The 12,823-nt window shown below is 40.8% G+C and overlaps 1 protein-coding gene across 1 annotated transcript in view; it reads right to left on the bottom strand.

Annotated features, from left to right (window-relative positions):
* The window catches only part of LOC124281354 (limb region 1 protein homolog), a 38,344-nt gene that overhangs the window by 17,333 nt on the left and 8,188 nt on the right, over positions 1 to 12,823 (bottom strand). Inside the window, exons 2-7 of the mRNA XM_046717389.1 lie at positions 4,498 to 4,591; positions 4,010 to 4,040; positions 3,602 to 3,741; positions 2,772 to 2,875; positions 1,401 to 1,527; positions 1,010 to 1,081 (exon numbers count right to left, since the gene is read on the bottom strand). Of these exons, the coding sequence (XP_046573345.1) occupies positions 1,010 to 1,081; positions 1,401 to 1,527; positions 2,772 to 2,875; positions 3,602 to 3,741; positions 4,010 to 4,040; positions 4,498 to 4,591 (568 nt within the window). The remainder of the gene's footprint in view (positions 1 to 1,009; positions 1,082 to 1,400; positions 1,528 to 2,771; positions 2,876 to 3,601; positions 3,742 to 4,009; positions 4,041 to 4,497; positions 4,592 to 12,823) is intronic.

Raw genomic sequence — 12,823 nt, 5'->3', positions numbered from 1 at the left:
CAAGTTGGGTATGTTTGCTGACTTTGAGGTTTGGGAGAATCAAGACAACCAGCTATTTGTGCAAGTTCATACCTAACAGGTCTAGTAACATACAGGTTTCTGAGGCAAACACTCCTTCCACATTGCAAGGCATTTTTTACTATCACTACATTATCATATCAAGACCTGGTCAGTGATAGTTGCTATCAGGACAAGATACACTATTTAGTCACTGCCCAGATTAGATGGTCCAGAACTGGTGTACTGGAGATGCAAACACACAGACTAATGTAAACAATGTTGACAGGACCACCGAGGAATGGGATCAAGTGGTGACAACAACGGCTCGGCATGGACAGTGGATCATTCAGTGATGACCACCCTGGGGTGGGTGTAGGGTGGAGTGTGTGTAGGGTGGGTGTAGGGAGGGTGTAGGGAGGGTGTAGGGTGGATGTAGGGTGGGTGGGGTGGGTGTGTGGGTGTAGTGTGGGTATAGGGAGGGTGTAGGGTGGATGTAGGGTGGAGGTGTAGGGTGAGCGTGGGTGTAGGGTGGGTATAGGGGAGGGTGTAGGGAGGGTGTAGGGTGGATGTAGGGTGGGTGTAGGGTGAGCGTGGGTGTAGGGTGGGTGTAGGGAGGGTGTAGGGAGTGTAGGGTGGGGCAGGGTGGATGTAGAAGTGTAGGTGTGGGTGGCGTGGATAGGGTGGGTGTAGGGTGGCCGGGGTGTAGGGTGGGTGGAGGTGTAGGGTGAGGGATGTTGGTGGGTGTAGGAGGTGTAGGGTGGATGTAGGTTGGAGTATTAGGGTGGGTGTAGGGAGGGTGTAGGGTGGGTGTAGGGTGGGTGTAGGGTGAGTGTAGTGTAGGGTGAAGTGTAGGGTGGAAGGTGTGGGTGTAGGGTGGGTGTAGGGTGGTGTAGGGTGTATGGGTGGGTGTAGGTGTGAGTGTAGGGTGGGTTTGAGTGTAGGGTGGAGTGTGGGTGTGGGTGTGTAGGTAGGGTGGGTGTAGGGTGGGTGTGTTGGTGAGTGTACTCACGTAGAAGCAGGATGAGAACTCCGATGAAAGAGATGCAGGAGTAGAGGTATGGTAGGTGGATGTGCCACACATCTGAAACAATCATCGCAGGCCATGAAATCTCTACATTAAGAAATTTACACACATTATTTCGTTAATCAATTCTATAAAAACATGCATGAAACTTTATTAGTCAATAATATTTTGTTGAAAGTAAACGATATGAGTGAGTGAGTTTAGGTTTACGCTGCTTTTAGCAATATTCCAGCAATATCACGGTGGGGACACCAGAAATGGGCTTGACACATTGTACCCATGTGGGGAATCGACCACAGGTCTTTGGCATGACAAGCTAACGCTTTAACCACTAGGCTACCCCATCGCCCAAGTAAACTATGTAAATTGCACTTACCAAATAATGTTTGCTTGCTGTGTTCATCACCATTGATGAGAGCATTGGCGACCCAAGCAAGCCCTAACACCATGATGGCAAGCAGACACAGCACAGCTAGTGCCTCCTTCACACGGCCCATTATACCCTGTAACAATATTATATATACTCCTTATAGCCTACAACAACGTGGTGTGCATACTCTTAACACCCTGAAACAACATGGTATATATGTTCATTATACCCTATAACATTGTACAAATACTCTTAAAAAACAAGGTTCATACACTCATTATCCCCTGCATTGTATATATTTTAGCACCAGCGCGCATTAGAAATCAATATTATACCCTGCATACAGTGCATCAACAAGGTACAATGTCACACACTCTTCCTTCCCTGAAACGACATGGTACATTATAAGTTGTTCACTGGTCATGAGGGGGGCATGGGTTGATGTTCCCTCGATGTTTGTTTATGTTCCCTGAGCCCGGCGGGGTGGGGGAACATAAACAAACATCGAGGGTACATCAACCCATGGGCCCTGAGGGACCAGTGAAAAACGTATTTATCTTACCGAACACCTTAATGTTAATTTTGAATTGTTTGAAGCACGGGTACAAATCTTTTTGTAGCCATCGCTAGATTTTGCTGACAAGAAAAACAGATTTAGAGTTATCTCCCTTCCATCGATTTGCATTCGCAAAACATTGGTAATTTCCATACATCATATGTGATTCAATGTTATTCGAGATAAAGAATTACTACCACGAAGTACCAAATGAGTCGCCATTGACAGCGGGTACATTGAAATGTTACTGGCTTGTAAGCGGGGTACATTGAAAATAATAGAAGAGCGCTCAGCCAATCAGAAAGCGACATTTATGTGTGAGGTAAGATAAATACTGTTCATAACCTGAAATGACATGGTACATATACACTTTAGTCCCCGTGACATAGTACATGTGTCCTTTACATCCTGGAATAAACAGTCTCTGTAGGCTTTATACACCACAATACTGTATGGATGAACATACTATAACAACATACACATAACCCAGTATCCCTTCAACAACAGGATAGATATCAAGCCGTATACTTTCCAACAGCACTGCACAAAAGCTGTTTTATCATACAACACATCATCATTGATTATGAATCCAGTGAAACTGTCCTAATAACAAATTTCCTGATGTAACAATCAATGTTACTCAACATCCTCTGTGTAGATATGTAAAGGGTTGACTACAGAGTTGACTGTCCGCCATGTTACAGGCCAGAAAGACCTGTCACATATCAAATTTATACAACATGGAGTGGGTCATGTGGTCACTTTATCTGGATACATTATTCCTCAATGTTCTGCTGAGAGCAAGGAACACCTGGACATACCCTCTTGGATCCTGAGAACCCCTCGGCCTCAGTGAAGAAGTATGCAAAGGGCATGAGGATGAAGAGCGCCAAGTTGGAAAATCCAAACACATGATTCCATAGACCTGCAAAAGAAACATTTCTGCAGTTAAAATGATGACGATTAAGAACACATTAAACACTCCAAACCCTGTTCTTTGGGGACCCGTGAAAATCCAGGTTAGAATTTGTCTTCAGCAACCCAAGCTTGTCGTAAGAGGCGACTAACAGGATTGGGTGGTCAAGCTCGCTGACTTGGTTGACACATGTCATCGTGATCCCAACGGTGTAGATTGATGCTCTTGATTTGATCACTGGATTGTCTGGCCCAGACTTGGTTATTTACAGACTGCTGCCATATAGCTGGAATATTGCTGATTGAGGCGTTAAACAAAAAAACCCCAGTTCTTTGGGTAGTGGAAAACAATTCCACTGACATTGAGGGCTGAACAGAGTTACCTACCCAGAAATATAGTAACTTTCTCTGACCACGAGAGATGTTGCCACTTGACATTGTAGCCTTTGAGACAGAGGTATAGCAGCTTGTTTCTGATGACAAAACAGAGTTACCTACCTTGAACCAGAGAGGCATTTAGCCAATTGACATTGTAACTCTTGAAGAAAAAACAGAGGAACCAGAGAGGCGTTTAGCCACTTGACATTGTAACTCTTGGAGTAGAGGTGGAGCACCTCATTAATGACAAAACAGAGTTACCTACCTTGAAACAGAGAGGCGTTTAGCCATTTGACATAGTAGCTCTTGGAGTAGAAGTGGAGGAGCTTGTTACTGATGACAAAACAGAGTTACCTACCTTGAACCAGAGATGCATTTAGCCATTTGACATAGTAGCTCTTGGGGTAGAGGTGGAGCACCTCATTACTGATGATAGAGACTGGTAGAAGAAGCACAGCGCCGGCTGACACAGAAAGTGTAAAGGTACACAACCACAACCTGCAAGACAAATTGCTCATCAGCAACATTCCTATCACAACAGTTTGGAGTGGTGAATATAGTCCAGCTCCATCTGCCACACTGATTTTCAGTAATATAAATGACAAATTCTGATGCATTAAATTTTGCACAGAACAGAGGTTTTAAATGAAAACTGGTGCTAGAAGTAATGATTATAGTTACATTATATGCCTAAAAACATCAACAACATATCATAAACTGATTTTTGTGGCAACAGTAACCATGGTAACATAATAGAGATGCTTACGCTATCCGGTACACCAGTGCATCTTCATCACCTGGAAAACAAACCAATTAACATTGTGTTATGTAATTCAGATGCTGGGAGATACTAATAACTTGTTGGATTTGAAAGTTAAGGGAGACCACAACTAAGCATACTGACATCCAAATAATATACAGCTATCTTCAATATTTACATGTAAAATCATTTGCCCAACTTTAAATAAAATCAATGCATGTTAAATTTCATCAGGAATTCACGATCAACGTGATCAAGTGATAAAAAGGAAAAATGTATGAGGCTGCATATTATCTATTTTGGTAAATTAAATATACGATGACTAAGTGTTTTGTGCATGTTGTGTGGAGATGAAGAAGAGCCCTGAAGGAACTCTGGCTACTGACACATTAACGTTGCACAGTCAACAGATACAGTAGGGAATACTTGAGTTCTGCATGCTCTGAGTGACAGCATAACGACTGAGATGTAAATTGATACCAAGGTGAACATACCTGCATACATGTCTTCAGAGTCTGCTCGCTTGCGGATCTGGCAGATGGAGGCGTAAGAGCTGACATAGAGGAGGATGAACAGCAGCAGCCAGATCTGCAGCACAAGGGACAGACATGTGACACCAACTCTACATTCATAGACGGACACATGACATCAGCTCTGTATCGCAATACCAATGACATGTGACATCAATCCTAAATCACAGTACAACAGACATGTGACATCAATCCCAAATCACAGTACAACAGACATGTGACATCAATCCCAAATCACAGTACAACAGACATGTGGCATCAATCCCAAATCACAGTACAACAGACATGTGACATCAATCCCAAATCACAGTACAACAGACATGTGGCATCAATCCCAAATCACAGTACAACAGACATGTGACATCAATCCCAAATCACAGTACAACAGACATGTGACATCAATTCTCTATCACAGTACAACAGACATGTGACATCAATCCCAAATCACAGTACAACAGACATGTGACATCAATCCCAAATCACAGTACAACAGACATGTGACATCAATCCCAAATCACAGTACAACAGACTTGTGGCATCAATCCCAAATCACAGTACAACAGACATGTGACATCAATCCCAAATCACAGTACAACAGACATGTGACATCAATCCCAAATCACAGTACAACAGACATGTGGCATCAACTCTCTATCACAGTACAACAGACATGTGACATCAATCCCAAATCACTGTACAACAGACATGTGGCATCAACTCTCTATCACAGTACATCAATCCCAACAGACATGTGACATCAATCCCAAATCACAGTACAACAGACATGTGGCATCAATCCCAAATCACAGTACAACAGACATGTGGCATCAACTCCCAAATCACAGTACAACAGACATGTGGCATCAATCCCAAATCACAGTGGCATCAACAGACATGTGACATCAATCCCAAATCACAGTACAACAGACATGTGGCATCAATCCTAAATCACAGTACAACAGACATGTGACATCAATCCCAAATCACAAATCACAGTACAACAGACATGTGACATCAATCCCAAATCACAGTACAACAGACATGTGACATGCATCAATCCCAAATCACAGTACAACAGACATGTGACATCAATCCCAAATCACAGTACAACAGACATGTGGCATCAATCCCAAATCACAGTACAACAGACATGTGGCATCAACTCTCTATCACAGTACAACAGACATGTGACATCAATCCCAAATCACTGTACAACAGACATGTGGCATCAACTCTCTATCACAGTATAACAGACATGTGACATCAATCCCAAATCACAGTACAACAGACATGTGACATCAACTCTCTATCACAGTACAATGGACAGACATGTGATATTACCCCCCTTTTGCAACATGATGGACAGACACAAGAAATCAACTCTGCAATGTAGTACACTGGGCAGATAAATGACATTAAATCTACATCACAGTACAATGGCCAGACATGTGACATCATCTCTACACTGCAGTACAACGGAAAGACATATATATGATATCAACACTGTATCTCAGCACCATGAACAATGATGCATAGCTGCGAAGTTAACTTCAGCCAGTCAAGTTCACATCAAATGTGCATTTAAAAATACCCATAATAGTCTTATTGCTTCTATTTTGTGGCTGAATCTATGCTAATTTTGGTGGTAATAAAATGGTCTGACTATGTGTGATTATGTTTCTGAATCCAGTGAGCCCCTGGTCAACAGATCATGTACTTGCACACCATGTACCTGATATAATAATAATTTCTCAAGAATGCAACCAATTTATCACCTTTAAAACTGTTGTATCTCATCATGTGGAAACCATACTAGTTCCACTTAGAACTAAACAAACACATTTAACACATGGCAAACAAAAACATTTGAGACAAAACTAACAGAAATCCCATGTGTCCCCATCCTGGTTATAGTTGGTTGTTGTAAGCTTTGTCACTAACTTCAGGAGTAAATACTACAGCTCCTATCTAGTGCAGGTGCTGTGTTTGAACAACAAATCTGACGCAGTAATGGACTTATTCAATTGGACAGTAAATATGAAGTTGCAAACAGAGTTGCCAATAACTGATTGGGTAGCCTTGATATTTATTGATTCAGTATGTATTGAACATGCCTGATCTCATTAATTTCCATTGACGCAGCCTAAACCATCAAATACCAATATGAGATCAGAGCCTTTGTTTACACAATATACAAATACAGAGCAAAAAAGATTTCACAGTTTTTGGTTTCTGTAATGAAACATCAGGGAAGGGTTTTATGTCTGATCACAAATCTCCTTTAACACATGGTAGAAAAGTATCTGTATGGTTACCACACTCAAAACAGTCTGCACCAAACGCTTTTCAGTTTACTTGCCAAATTAAATCTGACCTTGGCATAATATTCTGGAGTTAATAAGACTAACATATGGATTGTTAATAGATTGCTTACTATTAAGGACTAAAACATACAGAGGATGAGCTTCAGACTTCTGGGGAGGGCTGCAGACTGCCAGTTTATAAAGCTTAGAAATTAGGTAGAAAGGTGTAAATATACTACCGTCATGACCACTTTAAACATGTTGATAAAAGGTATTGTGACACTGCCATCATGACCACAGTCAATACGTAAAGCAGCAGTAACCATGGCAACATGACATGCTTTCACCACAAGACAAGTTAATAACAAAAACAGGCACCAAAGTAAACATAAAAACATAATTCTGAATAGCCAATCCCTTTCTGAAAACATGAGAAGTCACAAAAGTTTGAGATATTCTTCATTCATATATTTAACTATTTCCAAGAGAAAGGAGATAAAGTTTTCGGACAACTTCATTATACTGTAATTGCAATGTTTTGGCATTGATCCTTATATTGTTGGCTAGCCATTTCCAAGAGACCCAGCTTAACCCCTTGAATGCAGAGTTATTTTTTTCTGATGTTCAATTAATTAATGGATCTGAAAAGTGAATGCTGTGCGACAAGTGTGCTCATGGGGCCCTGGATCTTCCTCTTGCTATAGCATGTATAAACAGGCACAAAGATGTTGAATATTAATCTTCCTACATCACCTACATTTAACTGATAACATTAAACCAATTTGAAACAAAATACCCCTTGCACCTGCTGTGAAAGGTCATATGCGTCATGACTGACACAATATTGAGTTTTTCAGCCTGATTTCTCTTCAGAAATTTTCTTGGCTCATAAAGCACATACTTTCATTGTCAGACAGAATTGTGTGTTCCAGTAGTTTCACCAACAAAATATCACCCTCTTTTTGACATTGTAATATATTAAATAGATGTGTGTGCTTATGTAGATAATGGTATATGTTCAAAATGAAAGCCATTATGGACAAAACCAGATTTTCTGCATTGATGTAAAAAAACAATGGGGACATACATTGATAAAGTAAATGGGGTGGAACTCATCCATACTTAAGACTAGTTCGATGAAACAACTCACACAGTGAAACTTTGATAAAGACAACATATTAACTATGATGTGTGCAAGTGTTGTATGTGCAGAACGGACTTGCCGCTTCCTGCTCTCATCAGCTGACAGCTGAGGGTATAGCCAGGATATAGTTTCTCCATAATATCTACCTGCCTTCATGTGCTTGCCATGTGGAATCTACATAAACATCTTCAGGAGGTTTAGTAGTTAGGAAACAACTAATGAAAATATTTACATTCCATACATGCTAAATACAGAGGAAAGTATTCCCTGCCCACCATTACTGCCTTGACAGTGTGTCAGTCTTAATGTCAAGAGGAAATACAGAGGGGAAAACTAATGACAATCATCAACATGATCAAGTGCTGACACATCAACCCGGGTCTTGGCAGAGTGTCATGAAGAAATACTGACTGATTTTGAGATGAGCTTCAGAAATAGGCTAAAGCTTCAACTGATTCAAGCCCAACTTTACTTGTATCTATGGTAAAATGGTAAAATGATATTGACAGGCTTGACGTATTTTCTTATTAGTGCACACTCCCAAATTCAGAGCAATATCCCCTAGTTCCTTATCATGCTTTTTGTCCTGTTGATTTTCCTGCTTGTCAGTGTTTGACAAAAGGAAGTACATATTGACGGACTGCTTCCTTCCTTTCCTGCCCAACAGGAGCAGACTACTAAGTTCACTTGGGCCTAGATTTTCGAAGCTCTCTTAGCGCTAAGATAGTTGTAAGTTAATGTTAATGTATGGCACTTACGACTATCTTAGAGCTAAGAGAGCTTCGAAAATCTAGGCCCTGACTCCTAAAATACTAGTACCATGCTAAAGTACAGTGGTTACTAAGCAGACGGGGAGTCTTGTTAATTTGTTTACTTGAGCGCCCCACCCAGCACATATCTCCTGTGTCAGTGCACCCCACACAACTCCTTTTCTTGCACTGTGAGGAACTGCTGGAGTGTATTCACTTCAAGGCCGTGTTTACATCACTCACACTGCTGACTCAATGAATGGGGCTCTACACAAACAACACACACAAGCAGCCTGGTAATGATAACTGGAGTATGTACACCTGGGACAAAACACTGTGTTTCTATATGAGCTTGGCTTCATGACCCACTAATCCAAATCACAGTTGACAGTCACCAGTCATAGCTATAACAGCCACTCAATCCCTGGATTTAGTAGACTCGGATGGAATATTGCAGCACTATGCTTCGTATCTGCATCATATTGTGATACGTATTGTATGGCCTTGTTGTAATGTTTCAACCCAAGGCCACAATATCAGGTTTTCCTGACATGCACTGATATAACTAAGGGACCGTTCATAATTTATGGCTAGGGGTGAGGGTGGGGTGGGGTGGTGGTGGTGGTGGTGGGGATTGGGTGTATGTGATGATGATTTTAGGGGGTCACCCATTTTGTTCTGGGAAACTATGGGGGCAGCAATTTTGCACATAAAAATATGTTTAAAATTATACTTAGAAATTATGGGAAGGGAGGGGGGGTTCATTGATTTTGTACATGACATGCAGGGGGGTTCACTTATTTTGTACATAAGTTTTTTTTGGGGGGGGGGAGCATTCACATTGTACATGCTTTTCCATAAAACTCATCATCATCACCCTAGCCATAAATTATGAACGGTCCCTAAAATATTGTTCAAACTTGAAAGTCAGGTCAAATACATGCACTGTTTACAGTTACACAGATTTTCATCAAACATGTTAATCATATGAAAAGCTTAACAAGAGAGTCTTTCCTGATAATAGTTTGCCAATTATTAATGAAAAACAACAAATGCATTGGTAAAATAAATACAAAATGCCTGCACTGATCGGAGACAAAGTGTTATTTGTATTATGGCATGTTCTGTGTTTCAATAGATCTGGTACATGGTGCATTCCTTGTGTAGTGGGCAACACATTTTAAAGTCAAATAATTCCTAAACAACAGAAGTTTCGAGGAATTTGATGTAACATTCATAGCAAAGCAAAACGTCAATGTTCGTGTGTGGCAATAATGTGACACAGCAGGGTATTGAATATGATGCTCAGTCTGACATATGAAAGGTCACACGACCTAAGAAGTGAGTTCTGTGACATGCTGCCAACATGTGCTGGTGATCAATAATCATACACCCAACAACATCCGTGGGGACACATCTCACCATGTAACAATGACCACTCTGGTCAGCTCCTGCTACCTACTAGCAGACCAGGTCATGTTGACCTGTGCTACATCAACTGACATCATTGAGATACCAGAAACGTCTCAGATTCATGTATTCACACATGATATGGAATCTTTCCCACATCTTGGTGCTTGGAAATGTTGAAGGTAACAGGTGCTGATATTATAGCCATCATTCCAGTAAATTATTCAGATACCAATAAACAGTACAAAAGCCCATTCATTGTGTTCATCTCACATTGCCTGTATTATCACACCTGATGTCTCATCATGGAAATCATTAAATTGATTCTTTGGACTAGTATATTTGTCAATTTACATAAAAACAGCTTCACTACAGCATTTTACTGTCTACCATGTGTTACGACTCCTCTACCAAGGTAGATAGGGTTTAACGTTGTGTAAAGTAATCATTCAGCCATCTGGCATTGGTTAACTATTGTTTACTACTTTTTATAAAACTAGTCGAATATTCTGTTGATTTTAAACATTGTAAATCATAAGTGTTACGGGATCATGTTGATGACAAGATTGAAAGGAAATAGAATTTCAATTGCTATCAGCCACCTGAGGTTATGTGATATTAGTCTTGAATGAAGCATGCACCTTTATGGATAGTCTCGTGTCCAGTACATGTTTAGAAAATGTTACAACCATGTACACTTGTAATCATCATTAATCTGATGTTATTAACTGACTGCACTTATTTCACAAACATACAATCTATTTGACTCATTCCAGAACCACTTTGTGTCAAGCAGCAACATACTGCTAAACAAACCATCACTTTCAGTCAGACAGGATGGAAAGTTGAGGAGAAATGGGACTTAAAGTTCAATTCAGGATTATTGTACATTATATAGTGAGTGAGTTTAGTTTTACGCCACTTTTAACAATATTCCAGCAATATCACAGTCGGGGGCACCAAAAATACGCTTCACATATTGTACCCATGTAGAGAATAGAACCCGGGGTCTTCGGCGTGATGAACGAACGCTTTAACCACTAGGCTACCCCACCGCCCCAGATAAATAGCGATGTGCATGCAGTGTTTATGTACTAGTCTGGACAAATGCCGTATTTTTAGTGCCAAGATACTCATTCACAGAAAACTCTCCCTGAACAGACCAGTCATTTATTTTTTTTTAAATGAGCACACAACAAGAAGTACCATCGTGTAACATCTTGTGGTATGACTAATCTTAGGACGTGGATGGAGATCAAATCGTTGACGCTACATTCTCCAGGCACATGCTCTACCTACTAGACTCATAATGAAAGCAGTCTCGAGAGGGAAAGAGGGTTTGTCGTAAGTGTATGGTGAACTATAGCAGTATGTGTCACAATAACCCAGTGCAGTGTATGAATGTATACACAGCTAGCTGGTAACAGTAAGAGATGTTTACTACACACAATGCTGTCCAACACTCCACAAGAACGCTGGTTTCCGTCAAGTCAGCAATATTCCAGCTGCATCACAGAACCCACATAACACTGTGTTGACAACATGAGAAACACTTCACAATGTAAGGGGCAGAACAGTGGACAATCCTGTAAACGAACTGATTCTAAGTTTATTCCATTCTTACAAGTTACATCTATCATACCACAATCTTTTGAAACTGCAAGAGGGGTGACGGGGTAGCCCAGTCACAGGTTAAAACATTGGTTCCTCGCGCCCAAGATCCGGGTTCGATTTCCCACATGGGTATAGGGTGTGAAGCCCATTTCTGGTGTACCCCACCATGATATTGCTGGAATATTGCTAAAAACGGTGCAAAACCATACTCACTCACTCACTGAAACTGCAAGACTAACCTCTTAGTTTCATTTCAAGTGGAATTAATTGTTATCATGTGGACTATGTCTATCTGAGACAAGGAGAGAATTTATTTTTGTTGTAAATATCTTTTTATTACAGAAATCCCTTACATAGGGACTCCTGCCCAGAGTAGATCTGAACGTAAATGGGACTGGACAGAATTTTACGAACTAGTCAGTACATTACACTGTGTACACTGTTGTAACCACACACTGTAGTGGTCATGAGATGGGACAATGCTTTACTGGTACGCGCAACAATAGGCATCATTAGCAGGGAAGCTGCTTGTCATGGACAATGGGGCTGATGAACAAAGTACAATACTTTTGTCAAACACTCCTGACAAAATCACATTGTTCTCACACAGCTTGCATGAGACCTGTCAAAAATGTCAAAACATGCAGGGAAAATAATTGTATCATGTACATTGTATCTTTAGTAACTGTAAGCAAAAAACACTAAACACCACAATAATCACAAACATATCTTGCATGGATCAAACTGGTTTTTCACTAAATGAACTATGCTGAAGGTGAGATCAGGTGAGATTAGGTGAGGTCAACTGAGGTCAGATGAGGTGAGTTTAATGTCATGTTCCAAGTTATTGTACTTACATCGCCATGTGCATGCAATGGTGTGTGTGTGTGTGTGTGTGTGCATGTGTGTGTGTGCGTGTCTGTTTGTTCTAAGCCAACGGCTGGTTTTACTGCTAGCCAAATGAGATACGATGCCACAGTTTTACCATGGATACCCCATTCAGGCGACTAACAGGATCGAGTGGTCAGGCTCACTGACTTGGTTGACACGTCATCACATCACAATTGCGT

This window comes from Haliotis rubra, unplaced genomic scaffold, assembly GCF_003918875.1.
Source record: "Haliotis rubra isolate DU_JTF1 unplaced genomic scaffold, ASM391887v1 Scf283, whole genome shotgun sequence".
Lineage (NCBI taxonomy): Eukaryota > Metazoa > Mollusca > Gastropoda > Lepetellida > Haliotidae > Haliotis > Haliotis rubra.
The sequence above is the reverse complement of the archived record's forward strand: the minus strand, read 5'-3'. Positions and strand labels throughout refer to the sequence as shown.